This window comes from Haliotis asinina, chromosome 3 (assembly GCF_037392515.1).
Source record: "Haliotis asinina isolate JCU_RB_2024 chromosome 3, JCU_Hal_asi_v2, whole genome shotgun sequence".
Lineage (NCBI taxonomy): Eukaryota > Metazoa > Mollusca > Gastropoda > Lepetellida > Haliotidae > Haliotis > Haliotis asinina.
Genome location: NC_090282.1, coordinates 23177990 through 23196036, shown reverse-complemented (window position 1 = coordinate 23196036; position 18047 = coordinate 23177990). Strand labels below are relative to the sequence as shown.

At 39.9% G+C, this 18047-nt stretch overlaps 1 protein-coding gene across 1 annotated transcript in view; it reads left to right on the top strand.

Annotated features, from left to right (window-relative positions):
• The first annotated feature begins 14259 nt into the window (after positions 1-14259).
• LOC137277684 (doublecortin domain-containing protein 2C-like) overlaps positions 14260-18047 on the top strand; it is a 115109-nt gene continuing 111321 nt past the window's right edge. The window contains exon 1 of the mRNA XM_067809559.1: positions 14260-14777. Within this exon, the coding sequence (XP_067665660.1) occupies positions 14491-14777 (287 nt within the window). The 5' untranslated portion in view covers positions 14260-14490. The remainder of the gene's footprint in view (positions 14778-18047) is intronic.

Below are 18047 nucleotides of genomic sequence, written 5' to 3'. Positions count from 1 at the left end.
ATTCTCATTTTCCATCCCGAACTTTCTGCAGCAGTTTTGACTTGGAAGGTTACTGTTTCGTCGATTTGTTTCTACAAACTTTCTCTCTGACAACAACAAATCATTTTAACGATGGAATACTTTCGGTTAGACATGGTTTGAAGATATGAACACGGATACTCCAGCTGAATATGACTCAGTAACATCCTTAAATGCATATAATCACTTACATCCCCAAAAAACAAAAATGACAGTAACAAAACTTCCTAGGGTGATAATCATTCTTTGAGTAGCATTTAGAAGCTGGTATGGTGAATATGAACTTTTTATGGACTGACAGCTTCTTTACAGTCTACAATCAATGCGACGTTTCGATGTAACCTTATCAAGCAAGTGATACGCAACATTATGTCCAAGGAGAATACTGAGGATATCTGAGTTTATACAACTGTCCATATGGCTGCATAGCCAGTATATTTTATCACAACAATTATTAATAATACAATCGCACTGTACATCAACCACGTTAATTGTGTAAAGTCAAATATCCTCTGTGTGTATATCCTCCTTGACCATAATGGTGCGTGTGCATCACTTGCTTGATAACGGTGTTACCATCTACACCGAAACGTCGCATACATTGCAATAAAGATGTTGTCTCTCTATAAAAAAACCCTTTCCAGTTAATAACCATATGTGGTATTATAACAGTGATTATTTAGTAAGTGTCCATAACAAACTATTCATTTAATTATTGGCATTATGTAATCATACTCACTTCTTGCACACGCTGCTCCAAGAATGATGGTCGAGATTTTCTGTGTTCCTTGTGCCCAGTCTCTAAACGCTGGTGAACGTCTCGCGCCACTCTTTGCTGATGTCACCTGGTTTTATTCACAGTCATACAACACCGATGCGCATTTCCTTGGGTGTCACTGTTGGATACAAAGCCTGCATATTATTTTCCAGGAGTAGCTGATATTAGTTACTATCCACCTGCTAATGCTGCCAACATAATGAGCAAACTTATCCTTTAGGTTGCCTCATTATCAGATAAAAACATATATCATGTTTTCAATCTGCTCTGCGTCTCGAATAAATCGTGTTTCCTTTTGGTAAGAAATAGATTAGGATGGCAAATGCTGCGCTCTGCTTTCAACTAGATGGCATGGCTGTAGCATCAGCTTGCTCTGCGCTGTGAGTGTTCACGGAGGACACTGGTTGTACTCAGGTAATCAACGTTATGTCCATACTTGATGTATAGATGAGAAGATGAGACCATGATAGAAAATGCTCAAAGTAATGGGACTTGAAAGCAGCTTCAGAGGATTGTTTTCGGGTTTTTCTTTTGATCTAAATTAGTGCTGATGAGAGAAGACATAATATTATTCCGTCAAATTTTCCGACAACTGTTCAATTAGTATTTAATAGCCACGTGAAGGACAGAAAATAAATGTGTGTGTGTGTGTGTGTGTGTGTGAGAGAGAGAGAGAGAGAGAGAGAGAGAGAGAGAGAGAGAGAGAGAGAGAGAGAGAGAAAGAGCAGAAATGAGCGTCACACATTATCTGACCTCACATTCCATTGACCCCGCCGCCAACCAATGGCAACTCATTCGGTTCTTACTGGTAAAACTTCTTTATCTGGAACAACACTGAAAATGAATGATACACGAATATTACCGATGTTTTGCGACTGCAAATCGATGGAAAGGAGATAACTCTAAATCTGTTAGCAAAGACATATCCATAGTTTCACATATGTGGGTAAATGTGGTTCACGAGATATCACAAAGTCATCACAACACACTGGGGTATAATATTTGTAGAATAATTGCGATATGTCATTTGGTCCTCTTTGGGTAATCCTCTTATAAAATTATATAAAATATGTTCAGAATGATATTAAATGTATTCTCGTCATAATCAACATCCAAAGATTCGGACTTCTTGCTTTAGACTTAGACAGGGGCTCTTTTTGAGGACACACTTTGATCTTTCACAATACATTGCGTTCAGATATTCAAGCTGGCATTGTTTACAATACATTGGGAGTTGGCACTCCTGTGACCATTCAGTGAAAACAAGATGAAAAAGTCACACGTTCAAAATGGGGATCGAATGGCTGGTACAGAGATAACCAAGTTGCTTGAGGTTGATTGAGTTTGAGTTGATATTGTGTAGAAAAATAAAACATAAAAACAGCTGAAGTTATGATTGTCGTGGTGAGGCTCACTATTTTGGTATCCCTCGTACCTGCGGGAAAAAAAACCCCAGCAAGATGCAAGATTCGAATTGTTTGATTCACACAGGTAAGTCTGAAGTGTACGTTCCGATAATCATGCTTCAAACACTGAGGTGTTCGGTAAGATAAATACGCCCTGCATGTCCACGATGTTCGCGGGTCCATAAACCTATCTGGAAAAAAATGAAATTTGAATATTTCAAAAGAACATTCATTTGTTACAAATGTATCCATCGTTTATCGGTATTCGATTGTAGACTGTCAATGCCACGTGAATCATTACTTAACGTTAAATGCAGCATTAAATCGACGCTACCCACGACCACGGATCAAGTGTCATACGGGAAAACGTATGCGATCTAAATGCCTCAGAGTTTAAGACTAGACGAGTTACTTCCCTTTACAAAGTCACGCAAAGATGGCTATACTCTGATACAAAAGTAACTGACATATACTCAGTGTACTGATCACTCGTAAAGATCCGGGTTGGAATACTGACCATCAGTAACCCATGCTTGGCATAAGAGGCGACTAACAGGATCGAATGGTAAGGCTCCTTGATTTGGTTGACACATGTCAATTATGCGGAGTGATGCTCATGCTGTTGATCGCAGGATTGTGTGGCCGAGACTGGATTATTTACTGACCGCCGCCATATAGCTGGAATGTTGCTGAGTGCGGCCTAAAGCTACACTCACCCACTCACTCACTCTGTGCGGGACAATAAACCATCTGAATGGCCCCTGTGAACATGACATGAACTGGTCTTGAAGTATCCATATACTGGAGACAATCCACTGATTGACATAATGAACATGAATCTGCGCATGTTATCTTAAGCTACATTAACCATTCGTGCGTACGTGCGTGCGTGAGTGTGTGTGTGTGAGTGTGAGTGAGTGAGTGTGTGTGTGTGAGTGTGTGTGTGTGTGTGTGTGTGTGTGTGTGTGTGTGTGCGCGTGTGTGTGTTTAGTTAAAACATACATTATACAATTGTTTCCCGAGCACCTGTTACTACTGTCACCTATAGACTGACGCTTGTGACTTGTGAATACGGTGAGAAAACGGGCATCCGAACGTGAGCGAAGACACTGGTTAATGAAACGTTCTTAAAATATACACCGTGTTCCCTTTGTTCTAAACCCTGAACGCGGAGGAACAGAACTCGGCTTTGGTGAAGGAGGTTCGGTGATTTGGACTGTCTCTATTGCTGAAGAAACTAGTTCATGAAACGTTCCTAAAATATACTTCGTGTCCCTTTGTGCTAAGGCCTAAATGGTGGACGAAGAGGACTCTAACTTTGATGAAGGAGGTTGCGTGATTCGGATAATGTCTAGGCACGTACTTCACTGGGAGGCAGTGTTTATCTTGATAGAAAGCTTACGGTAGCCTTGTGTTTAAAGCATTCGCTCGTCACGCAGAAGACCCAGTCCGATTCCCCACGTGGGTACAATGTGTGAAGGCAATTTCTGGTGTCCCCCGCCGTAATATTGCTGGTACAGTGCTGAAAGTGGCGTTAAAGGATACTCAGTCAAACGACAGGGCCATTTGCCATGTAACCCGGTGAATGCCCATACGTGTCCAGTTGGATCCAAGGACAGTTCCACTTCCGTTCTATGTTAATCTGTCCAATATAAACACACCGTGGCTGTAGCGCGCTTGTTGGGTGTTTAGGGACAGAAAGTCATGGTAAGTCTTGGGTTCAAGCAGGTTGGAATACGAGTCACGTAGTGTTTCTGTCACAACATCCCCACGTTCTATGGATAGCACCATCATATTGTTTGTGTGGAGATTGCGAGTGAGTGAATATTGCCGTTTTCGGCAATATTTCCGCAATATCACAGCGGAGGACACCGAAAAAAGGCTTCACCATATAACCAGTGAGCTACCCCCGTTGACGTTGCTATAAACAACTAAGGTATTATTTATAAACAGTGCACATCAACGTTGCACGTTTTTCCAACTTCTACATATGCCCATCGTAAATACACCTATATTGTAAACATGTTCCCATAACACCACATCTCCCATGGATATCACATGTTGTGATTCGGAGCTGAAGTATGTGTACTCGCACAGAACTTATGTTCATGTAATACCAGTACTTACTTCATTATAGAGGATCGGTACTTATCTCTATGTACTTACTTGTGTCCATATAGAAGACGTGTACGTATGTCCATGTAGAATACGAGTAGTTATGTCCATATAGAAACGAGTACTTATGTCCATATAGAAACGAGTACTTGTGTCCATATAGAAACGAGTACTTATGTCCATATAGAAACGAGTACTTATGTCCATATAGAATACGAGTACTTATGTCCATATAGAATACGAGTACTTATGTCCATATAGAAACGAGTACTTATGTCCATATAGAAACGAGTACTTATGTCCATATAGAATACGAGTACTTATGTCCATATAGAAGACGTGTACGTATGTCCATGTAGAATACGAGTAGTTATGTCCATATAGAAGACGTGTACGTATGTCGATATAGAATACGAGTATATGGCCATATAGAATACGAGTACTTGTGGACGTATAGAATACGAGTACTTATGGACGTATAGAAAACCTGTGCGTATGGCGATATAGAATACCAAATCCATACAGACAACCGGTGCTGACCAACACTTAGGTCCGTACAGACGAAAAATAAAAGTGCATGGGTTGTACAGACGACCAGTACCTAGGTCTGTAGAGACGAAATGTGCGTGAGTGTGTACAAATGACCAGTATTGAGGCCCACACAGACGAGCAATACGGTTATACACAAACAGGTGTTCCTTATCATTTTTTTCACAAATTTTCGCAATTATTAACAGGAGATCAGCGTTACATGCACATGGTACATTATGGACTTTAACATATGTGAAATACAAATGAGTATTTCTTATTTTAAACTTAAGGTTCGGTTAAAAGTCCGTGTGTTTTAGTCGCAGTGTGTGAAATTTGCTTGTTTGTTTGTTGTTTAACGCCACATCAAGCAATATTCCAGCTATTTTGTCGCTGTCTGTAATTAACTGAGTCTGGACCAGACAACCCAGTGATAACATGATGAGCCTCTATCTAGGTAAGTGGGGTCAACTGACATGTGTCAGCCAAGTCCGCGAAACTGCTGACGCATAGCAACTGTTTACAGATGACAGACAGAACATTGACAGGCATCTGCCAGTCTTTGTTTTAATAAATATCTCAATAAACATTCAATAAAGTTTCAAGACTTAATTGACCTGTGAAGAACCGGGCTTTAATATTAGACTCCAGTAGCCCATGCTTGTCGTAAGAGGCGACTAACGGCATTGGGTGGTCAGACACATGTCATCGTATCCCAACTGCGTAGAATGATGCTCATGCTGTTGACCACTGGAACGTCTGTCCCAGACCAGATTAGTTATAGACCCCCGCCAAATATATGGAATATTGCCGAGTGCGGCGTAAAGTCATGCGCTCCCTCATAACTAACTTAAAGAACAGACAGTGGGACCTGTATGTGGCAGCGTCACTGTAAGAGCTTCCATCAAACACTATCGCCAATGTCCTTGGTGTCCCAGTGCGTGTTTTGTAAGATATCCTAACATAATTAATCTTCGTTTATTATTCGATCGATTTAATGATGACACCTGTTAAATATTTTCTTAACCAGAGATTGACATCCCGGCCTCGTCACAAAGGTGTCGTTCGTATCTGGGTACCGAGCTTTGACAGGAGATAAACAGGGCCTATCTGTGTAAAGCGCCCCCCTCGGTTCTACCACGGTAACTGGACTGCAAGCTTCTGACCAAACCTTGTGAAGTTTGATATTGATAATAGCTAGAAAAAATAAAACATTAACTCGCCTAAGAGTTGGTACAAGGAGAATTCATAAAAAAACATTCTTTCTGTTATAAATGATATTTTTTTTTTATTTGTGCTTGTATCATCTTGGAATTTGAATGGCAGGAATTCAATTTAAAACGCTTACCGACTCAATGATATTGATATAATTGTATGGATGGGATACATTTGTGGAGTCGTGGATGGCCCATTGTTCCAAAGGCAACATATCAATCTATACTGAACACCAAAAGAAACGCAACTCGACTTTTTCAGGTTTTTATTTGGACGACAAAAACATGAACGTTTACTTTTATGAGATTTATTTTTTCGAAACTTGCGTTTCTTTGCTGTTCAGTATACTAGCAACCCATCGTGGTAGAGGGTTGTCCATGTTTTAAGGGCGCGCGGGACAGCCGGTAGTTCTGTTGGATTCAGGATAAATGAGTCATTCAAGAGTCATTTTCTCAAATGGTTAATATGCCTTTCTAAACCTAACTCAACACTGATGCGACGTTAAGCAATATTCACTCATTCATTCAAGTTCTTGTATGACAAAATGTCAGAACTTTTACACACTCATTGATATCAATTTCAGGAAGCAAGTGAGAAATGCTGACCCGACGATGGAACACCAGGTATTTGGTAGCGTTAGTCTGAAATATAACCCTGTGTCTAGTGACGAAACAAGTGGAATCACTGTCAGTGAATATATAATTCAAGTTTAGCAGTACCAAGTCAAAATGCAAGATTACCTTTCTTGTTTCGAGAATTATAGCTGACAATAGTTGGTTACTACACAACATTCAAGATTCAAGAGTATTCAAGATTCTGGTTTGTCTGTAACGAACTTTGTGCAATATATGTTTTCGAGAGTGATAAAATATTGTAGCTTATTAAGCAATTAAACACATGCATTCCCATGGAGGGAGTAATGAGTGTGCGGCTATGGAATAAATGTGGGCAGATATAAGGCATACTTGTTCTGTTGTTCACGCCGCAAGATTAGATGCTGCACACGCAGAACCCTTCTGTTCTTGGGACTAAGGAGGAACACGAAAGAAAGACACAGCTTAAAATATATTTTTTTCACTGAGACGTGTACACCAAAAATCGTGGAGTAAGAGGGTCATTGGTTAAATTGCTGGTGCTAGGTGGGCGATGCTAGAAACTTGCTGCTGTACAACAGCAGAGGACATCATCAATGGGCCTCAGGCGTTTAATCCAAATGATGATTCGAACCCAAACGTTTCAACTGTCAGACTGCTCCATTATCACACTCGCCATCTTTTTTCTCACTTCTGGGCTTAGGTAATCACGATATTTACTGATTAATTCCCATAGTATTTCGAGTCTTCACAGAAAAAATTATGTGGACGAATGGTGTGAGCTTCATTTTAGCTAACTTACAAATTTAGCATAGTTATTTACTCTTTATTGCTAGATTCCATGCCCATTTGAATTTCAAACAGTGCTGTACTTAATACTGTTGAAGGTTCTGTTTTAGGAAGATTAGTCTGAATTCTTCAGTTTTATGTACGTGGACTCACCGTCCAGCAGACGACACCACTCCTAACAAGTTCTATTTCAAACGATTTACGGGATCGAACCTTCGTGGAATGTGTTTACATGTCTCTACTGTTGTTTCCCGTTCTGTTCCCCAGGGGCGCGTCTTCCTGGCTGCCCGTAAGTGTCATTGACTATATCCAGCCAGCAGACAACCACGGGGCACCCCCTAGTCCATCACAGTGGCCCTCCGTCACCAGGACACAAACCACACTCACCTCATACCAACTTGTGTCACTTGAACAAACATTAACATAAACACGCTTGACAGGACTGTTTGATTTCTCCAACCTCCCCGACTGTTGTTTCGTTCTATTAATGTGTGGTGCGGGTTTATCTGGAACATTTATCATGATGGATGCAGTAAACCTTGTCTAATTTCGTGTACGGTTCATTCTCGACAGTGAAAGATACCATATACATTTTTTTCTAAAGTAAAATGAGTTTGTATAGGTATTCGAAACTTACCGAGTTTCGATTTTTCACAAAATGTTCAATTCACTGAAATACGACTTCTTTGAGTGGCATTTTGGAAGTTGTGGAGTACATTATGGAACAAACATTATGGATAGCAACTTTATTCGTGAGAGCGACGTTTCAATACAAATTCTTGTACCGTTGTCAAGCATGACAAGAATCTGCATCGAAGCGTCGCCCTTACGAATAAGATTATCCAAAACGTTTGTTCACTGAAATATGATTTCACGAACTTGTTTTAACTTTTAGAACTTTAAATATGACAGCATAATTTACAGTATGGATTTGTTTTGCGAGCTCTTTGCACCTTTCACAAAAAACGTCACTCCATCAGCAGTCCAGACACATACGTCAAGTGGTAGTTGACTAATGCCTATTGTAAACCAAAAGTCACTGTATTCTGTAGTCTGATTGGTTGAAAAACATGATCAAATGGTATTGCATAACTATTCACTTAAGGATTGACTGTGCGTTTTTTTCGTTGCATTGAGGTATGAAACTAAAAACCAATGTGCAAACTGTAGAAATGTTAACAATTAACCAATCAGATTGCCAGAATTTTAATGAACACAACAAAAATATAATTATTGCGTATTGACACATAGAAACAATTGTTTTGTTGAGTCATCAACAGTGGTGACGTCATTCAAATCATATTGTGACGTAAAGTCAGAATGACGTCACAAATGAGCAACTCCAGATGTTACCAAGGGAACCAGGTGAAACGGCCAGCTGATGACACTTCACGGCTGTACCCGTACTCTATGTAAACTAGTGCAGACAGTAAAATCCTTTGGTTTACTTTTGTATTTAAAATGTCGATAAACATCATGTGTTGGCCAATTTCCGGGTGTTACTGAGTATTGAAGCAGGGGAATATTTCTTTTGAAACCTCCTTCTGACGTCGTCGGTTCCAAATGCATTCCCGTGCTTCAAATACTCAATAATCCCCGGAAATTGGCCAACACATGATGTTTATCTCCTAAGTTCAATGTTCTGGAGTACCAACACCGCGTGTTTACACTTACATGGCTTTTTCTCTTTTATAGGAAGGGGTGTTAATTCATTACAAATCACCAGTGCTTGTTCTGTATATATACTGTAGATATGATATCAGCTATTGACTTTTGCTAGGACAGAGGATTATTGGGTGGGACAGACTGGGGTAGGGGTGGTGATTGTGAGGGCGGTTACTAATCATAGCAGTGAGCTCTTCGCAGAATGCAGTGGAAAGATGGTCAGCACTACCCACAACTTACCATCGGTTCCTTTAAGTTACTTCTTCTGTACCGAGAATATCGTCAAGCAGTCATGCATCTTCCCTCCAGTCATCCTATATGTGAATTATGGAACTGTCCTTTGGTCTTTATTATCAACATTTTTATTGTCAAGCAAGTCAAGTATGTAGCCTCCGGAACCCTAGACATATATTAATGAAGATTTCTTAGATATCTTAACTATCAACAATATTATCGTCTATCAAGTCAAGGGCCTAGCGTCCAGTGACCCTACACATATATCATTGAATATTCTTTACATCTTAATTATCAGGAATATTATCGTCGACACAGTCAAGCATCTTGTCTAAAGGAACCCTACACATATATTATTGAATATTCTTTAGATCATAATTATCAACAACACTATCGTCGACCCAGTGAAACATCTAGTCTAAAGGAACCCTACACATATCTTATTGAATATTCTTTAGATCATAATTATCAACAATATTATCGTCGACCCAGTCAAGCATCTAGTCTAAAGGAACCCTACACCTATATATGATTGAATATTCTTTAGATCTTAATTATCAACAATATTATCGTCTGTCTAGCAAGTCAAAGGCCTAGCTTCCAGACCACCAGAAACTGTTTTGTACGAATATGTCAACCTGCCTGAGTCTACTCCGACCCGTGACAATCTACAGCTTTTCAGGAAAATTACCCTGTGTTATCCGTGACCTCCCAGCGCAGAGTCCAGAGAAATACCACTTAAGACTATAAGTTGCATGTTTGCATGGTATCGACGGTGTTCAGAGCTCTTGGGTTGAGAAGGGAAACAAGTCTGTCCGTTGTCTTGGGGACGTTGTTGTGCTGAGTTCTCAAAACAAAAATGATGTGATTCCTTTTTATCGATAATGTTTGTTACAACCTAGGAAGTGTTAACAACTCATAACAACGTATAAGTTGCTAGTGTGATACCCATAAAGTTTTTTATTAAACGAAGTTAAATACAATCTCAAAGCAAATATTGAGTATTTCAGCTACCCTCCATAGTCAGTGAACTTCTCTTTTGGACAATTATTTTTGTGGACGTCTTAAGTGAGATGAACGCGAAAACACCATTTCCATAATCATTTGAAATACCTGCTAAACGCAGAGACAGTTATGCGATACGAACTGTAAGACATTATTAGTACACGTATTTTACATAATGATGACACCCGGTGTTTTAGTTTTAGGTTAAAAACTATTATTCGGATTAAGCGTTTGTAACCGACTAGTATATTCAAACACAGCCTCAAAACATACATGCTGGTGTTAGGTAATAACGTATAATTTGCTATATACATGTATGTAATGCTAGTTCTGACAACTCCGCCTCATATGTGGCGTGTCAATAGTATAACGGGAACAATGGGTTTGTAATTAACACCTTCACCGATCCTCAGGTTCTCGCTCCCCTAGACAACTCGGTTAACACAGTCACGCCTGCAACAATTGCATCTCTCAAGTTACAAAAAACACTGATTAAAATTACAGTTTTGACAGGTACATGATAGGCGTTGAGGTATGCGTACACTAGTGTGTTATCTGGGTTTAACGTTTGCTGATTGCAGGAGACTGAAAGTTATAGCGCCAGTACAGGCATTATACTGCGTCTCATGGAGCCGGTGTTCTCATGTACCGTATACATACATACAGGCGCACACAAGACTGAACACTGTAGGATAAACATTACTACATGCATGCGTTTGCATAGTGTAGCCATGTAGGAATTCGAACCCGGGTTTTCGGCGTGACGAGCGCAGGTTTAACCATTAGGCTACCCCACCGCCCTCTCGTGTCTGGAAGAAAGGCTGCTTAGACAGTAGCGTTTTACGAACAACCCCGGTGTCATTGCAAACTCTTTCAATTTCACAGATATGTGAATATGAATAGGACGTCGGCTTTTCCTTTGATTTTTTTTATCTCTAATCATACGAAAATCGATTCCTAGAATGCATATTGCTTCGGCACAATGGACCAATTAACTATGGTTCCGCGGAACGTCACGGTCGAATCCTCTATATCAAGGAGAGATGAGAACAAATTCTTTCCCATCATTATAGATCTGTAATTAACACTGCCTTCAACGAAGTAATGATAAGTATTTCGACACGCTCGTTTCACGCTTTCTGATGCTGCCTTTCTTTACCAGATCCTAATCACTGAAGATTTTTTAACGACTGTCTCTGTTGGGATGTCGCTATGCAAAACAGGGCTGGTTAAACAACTGATACTGTATCTCAACACGTCAATGGAACCGGAACAAAATCAAAACATTTCTTCACTTGTATACCGTCGGATCATTCACCTTAACCCTGACACATGTGGCACAAAAAGACAAAAGTCATATTTTCCTCATTTGTTTATTAAAGACATAATGCTTTCGTCTCCAAATTCCGCCCTAATGATATATTAGTTACTATATTTAGCCATGTGTACATATCTAAATGTTTGAAAAGGAAACATACATTGCGATGATTGCCCACGAGAATGGTGTACTTACGAGGTGTACACTTGCACTGTGAATGAAAACACTTACAAGAGGAGGTTTTCGAGTTACCTGTGATGAACACATAACAAGCGATACATCCTTGTTCCAACAACTTGAAGCACGCGCCACCCAGTATTTGATTTATTCAAATATATAACATCGTGCACAACAAGTAAGTGGAGACATCCAATCAGAACATAAATGTAATTAACACGTCCGTCTAAACACGACAGCTCTGTGATAAGTCTGGACTAGTCCGCCTATATAAGTATCAAAGGATCAGGTTCAAGATTTTCGAAGTTCTCTTAGCGCTAAGATATTCGTAACTTAATGTTAATGCATGACACTTGCGGCTATCTTAGAGAGCTTCGAAAATCTTGGCCCTGGGCCTAGATTTTCGAGACTCTCTTAGCGCTAAGATAGACGTAAGGTTATGTTGATGTATGGCACTTACGACTTTCGAAGCTGTCTTAGCGCTACGTGCCATACATAATACTGACATTGACTGAGAGAGCTTCTAAATTTAGATCTTGAAGTGTAATCCCGAACGACGTTGTTTGGTCTTTGGCGCAGTATTCAAACCTGGGTCCTGGGACCCGATCTAGAAAGCGTTCGTAGCACTATTTCATTCGTATGCCTGTGACAAAGCATAGAGGTACGATACGTCCTAACGTTACGATTTCTTTGTGGATATGGACCCTGATCCACAAAGTCTTTCGCAGCAGCTACGACTTTCGTCGTAAACTCTATAGACACGACAGGTCCTAAGGAACTCTTTATGGATTGGTGCCCTGACGTCACAGAGGTTCAACGTACCCCTCCAGACGATTTTTATGAATTATCCCTTTGAAAGGGATGTAAAGTGCCTAAGGAAAGAAACACGACTTAATATTTAAGTAAAAATAAAAGTGAAACAAACGAGAATCTGTCATTAGGTATGATGTGGTATTATATGCTTTGTATCCAAGACTAATTGATATAGATGTCCATTTGATGTTTCAAGAAGAGCACCAGTGTGTACAATACTTAGCAGAGTAATATGTGAATTTTAAACTTACATTTTCCTTTGGCAGGAAGTTCTTTTTTAAGATGCCCGACCAGGTATATAGGTGTTATTTATGGGCGATGACAATGGAGACGTACGAGACCTGTTTCAAACTCACGTGTCAAGTAGATCATTCTGATTTTAATCATGTTTGCAGAAATACCCTTCTTGATATGTCTGTACGCGTTCTAACACTGTCCACGTATGTTGACTAGTTCTCTCCAAGCACGTATGTGGAATGCATGAATATCACCGCATGTGGAATGGTGGGGTCACCAGAGGCTACTGTTCCATACATCATCATTGGCTGCTTTATCGTTTATACACATGTCGGTGCCAGAAACCTAGTTTCCATTTAGCAAATCTGCCTGAACGTTTGTTCAGTTTTGTATAAGATATACTCATAGAAGCAAATAAGGGAACACATGAGAGTGCAGGTGTTCATTTATTCCAAACGTTTCACCCACAGTGCCATGCATACCATGTGAAGAAACCTTGAAAAGAATAACTGAACACCTGTATTTTCAGGTGTTCCCTTATGTGTGTCTGTGAATATATATAGCATAGCAGTGATAAAGTCACTGACCCAAATATATATACAGGGGCACTGCTTCAAGGAGCGATCGTACCGTTCGTAACTCCCATACTTTAACACAGGCTTACGACAGTCGTAGCACTAGCATCGCTTTGAGGAACGGTGTCCAGCACATCCGTAGGGAAATAGAAGTAAATCGTCCACATATATGTTGAACAGTTATGTGTTCTTCAACTGATCATTGAATGTCATGCGACTGAATACACATGGCATGTGAACATAAAGTATAAACTGGTATAATCACCATATTGTATTGAACACTGTTGACTACCTGAACTTTCTAAAACCAGGATGTAGAATAAATAAATTAAAGTGCTTGCAAAATTCATCATGATGACAACCGGATAATTATATATTTGCTTCCGATACAGTTGTCATTTATTCAATAGCGGTACCTTTTCCTACTCATAGTACTGACGTGACGTGTTTTGTATACAATATTGCTCAAGGTTAACTGTAAATTACGTCTAGAAACGATTTACAGAAACACGCGACACTGGTGACGACGCCTTGCCCTTTGTGTCAAGTCACATGCCATTTAATTATGTACTTGAAGATATACACTGAAAGAATTATTCAATCCCCTGCTCACTACAGAAAATAACTGTGAGTTTTTTTCAAATAAATACGGCAATGCTATCACACTATCAATGGCCTCTTTCAAATGACTCCGGGTAGACTCAATACCGGGCCCACTTATCGCACAACCAACAGTGTATGTTAAACGCGAATGAAAGACTCACATACCCAAAGCAAACACACCACCGAGTTCAAAATGGCGCGATACGCTTTTAAATCGCATGCTCTCCGGCAGTTTCTAAACAGTTCGATTTGACTTCATAATCATTCATACCCAAAAGCGAGTTTATTTTCCTTAGCAACAGCTTGGATACGCCATATTTCCTCTGGTCGTGTCAGCCGCGAGATTTGCCGATATTTGAGGAGAGCTGACGACTGAGGTAGCAGACGACAGGTGAGCGCTTCCCGCTTCCTGCAGGTTGCGATGGAGATGGAACCGCATTACATGAACGGATCTACACCTGGTATTTCCACTGTGTTTTACATTAACGGCGATGATAAGTTTCCTGGGAAGAAAGTACTATTCAATTTGAAACGGAATCGCAATTTCACTGCCTGCTTGGACCATCTGACTGATTCTCTCAAGCCGTCGTTTGGGGCAGTACGGAACATATTCACACCGCAAGGTGGAAGTAGAGTTGACCGATTCCAGGAGCTCTGTCCAGAAGGCAAATACGTGGCAGCAGGAAAAAGCAGATTTAAAAAGTACAGGTAGGAATACTTACATCGTATAGTCACCATTGTAGATCTGTGTTATGTTTGTAAAGGAGACATTCATGGATGACAGGTGATGGAGGAACAGGGATATACCCCGTAATGCCATGATCCTTATAACGTTTAAGAATATACTCCGAAACCTTGTGGTTCTGGGGAAGGAATAAGAATATACTTTGTAACGACCGATTCCTCATATCAGAAACCTGTCATCCACAGGTCCTCACTTTGTGATATGCAGACACGATATATTGTTTTCTGGATGAAATGCCCACCAAAATGGCCACTATTAATTCCTTTGAAAGCTTAAGATGAACGAGGTGTGAAAATACTTTTGAGTATGGATTGATACATCCGTGACATAAAAATCGGCAGTTATATTTACATAAAAACTTAATTTTCTTACAGCTCTTGTTTTTATATCGAGGTCGTCATTCCCTTTGTGTCAAATCTAGATAACTGTTTTGTACTGTTTGACCAAGCTTCATTTTATCAGCAAAGACATTCACCAGTCCCCGCGACTAACATCCATACATACAAACACCCTAAGACATCTCATTACGTCGATCTTACCAGTCAGGACCAGTCAATCTACTTCAACTCATGTCATCAAGAACAGGTCATACGATACTAGCTTGAGTCAAAGAATCGATAGAAGTTTGTATTTTAGAAAGTAATTTGATCCGTGACAAGAAAACATCTAATTGCTTCTTCAAACAATGGTTGATGTGCTGTCCTTGTATCAAACGGTTTAGAGAAGAAGTGTTTATCAACATGTAAAGGAATGACTGGTTCACAGGAAAAGGAAGTTCACGCAAGGAAGATATACATCCTTGTTACATGGACGTCGTGTTCTCAGATGAATTATTAACAGCCTCGACACACGCCTCACTGGGACTGAACGCCAGACACTGTTGAACTAGCAAATTCAGAAATGTAGAAACTCAGTGATGGGACGTGTTTGCGGTGAAAGATCTGTATCAACCAAATGACTCGATAAATCTCCAGTGGTATGAAAACTGTTAAATATGAGCGTTACAGGTTTACATGATGCCTTGCCATGACTGAACGACGTCATTACACCCACGTCTAAAAACTAAAACGTTTGTACATTTCACGAAATTTCACCACTGATGCCTGATTCCATGTATAAACATACATGCTTTCTTTGTCAGTTAGTGAATGACATAAGCATAACATAAGCGAAATACGATTTGAGGTACTAGTGTATAGGTATTACCAAGCGGTATGTGTACAGCGTGTCGAATTTCAACCTGGATATTACTTATTCATATGTGTGGAAATGTTTAGAAACAAAATATAGCTGCTAGCACATGCTAGTATCCGGGTTCCCTTCTGTCGGAATTTCTGTGTATGTACACTTGAAGCTTATAATTAGTTCAGGGTCACCCATTATTTTCACGTCACAGCATTGTTTAGCAGATCCGACCCCAACATTTATTATTCTTGAAATGAGTGTAGAGTTCCCTTTCGCCCATGCTGAATGCAATATGTACCCGGTTTGTTAACATCATGTATGAGTGCTCCAGGGCGATAAATTACGCTCGCATGTATTTGTTCATGTTTGCTACCAACTGGACTGCATTAGACCCCAGGAAAATAAGATTCATATGTCCTTCTCTTCTGTATAGCGTTTTATTTTAGTAATCCTTTCGGCGTTGACGATAGTCACCGGGTAGAATGTGGGAAAAGTCATGAGGTCAAACGTTCACAATCTACCAGCTGCAATGTTCTTTGTGCTGCGCTGTACTTCTTATGTTTAATGCGTGATTTTCAATTTCAGCTTTGTTAATGATACCTCCAAAGGATCTATGATTTAACTTATTTATGCATGAAGTTTAGGGCCGTTTGCCATCTCATAGAAACTTGCTTGAATATTGAGACATAGATGACTGTAACAGTGAGCCGATATGAGGAGCATAGATCTGTTTCAGGATAACCTCGAACTTGTGTCACCTTCTACTTGTATCAGTGACGTGACATAACTTCACTACCCTTAACCTTACAATCTCGTAAACATGCATCATTCAACATATTAAAGAATAAAATATCAAAATACATTACTTAATAGTTGTAACGAATTTATGATGTTCGGTTTATAGAATAAAATAATTATGAAATTCCTTGTAAACTACAGGTTTTCAAATTAAATTGAAGGCTTCCAATTATCGCTTGTGTTCTGTTATACCATGCGCTTTGAAATCATTGTTTGATTGCATACATGAAAATCGTGCAAACAAACAAAAAACAACATGCATTAGCACATAATGTCAGTCGATATTTTACCACATATCTAGAACATATATTTATGTCTACACTCTTATACAGTCAACACAATGCAGCAGTGTGCAAATCACATGCTACGTTATTCGGATATATTGTTTACAACATATGATAATACACCGATTGTCTGCCCTCGCCGGGGCTCATGTCTCAGAAGGTAAATGTAGGGGTGTGGCAAAGAAACACTGTTCTCCATGCTCTGTTAATCTGTGACGGCGAAACACTGTATATTCCTACCCGACTGTGTTTGTAGTTGTGTCTCCTTAGCATGTTTTATTCATGCAGATTCACCGTACGCATCAATAGACCTCCCCAGCTCTATTGTTACGATAATGTTAAAAATATAATTCGTCAATTTTTCATCAGGTCACAATTCACTGCCTTAGTGATCGTATGGATGCACAACCCAAAGGCTAGTGTGATAACCGTCAGTGAGTGAGTGATTTGGGTTCTACGCCGCTTTTAGCAATATTCACGTACTATCACTGCGAAGAAACACCTGAAATGGACTTCACACATCGTACCATTGTGGGGTATCGAAGCCGGATATTCGGTGTGACGAGCCAACACTTAAACCATTAGGCTACACCACCGCCCTCCTTAAACCGGCTCTAACGATAACCCATATAGTGAGGTGATATAGTCTGCGATAAACAAAGAGTGGGATAGTTCATGATAAATTTTATTCAGAATTATAGTTTCAAGTTTGTTGACAACGATCATGGGTATAGGGTGCCGGCAAAAACTGAAACGCTATCCAGGAAAATAGGGGATTTAAAACGACGATCAGTGGATTCTGGCATTTCCACGTGATGGGGTAGCCCACAGGTTAAAGCCGTTCGCTCGATACCCCGAAAGTCCGGGTTCGATTCCCCACATAGGTAAAATGTGTGAATCACATTTCAGGTGTCCCTCGCCAGACATATTGTTAGAATATTACTAAAGGCATCGTAAAAGTACACT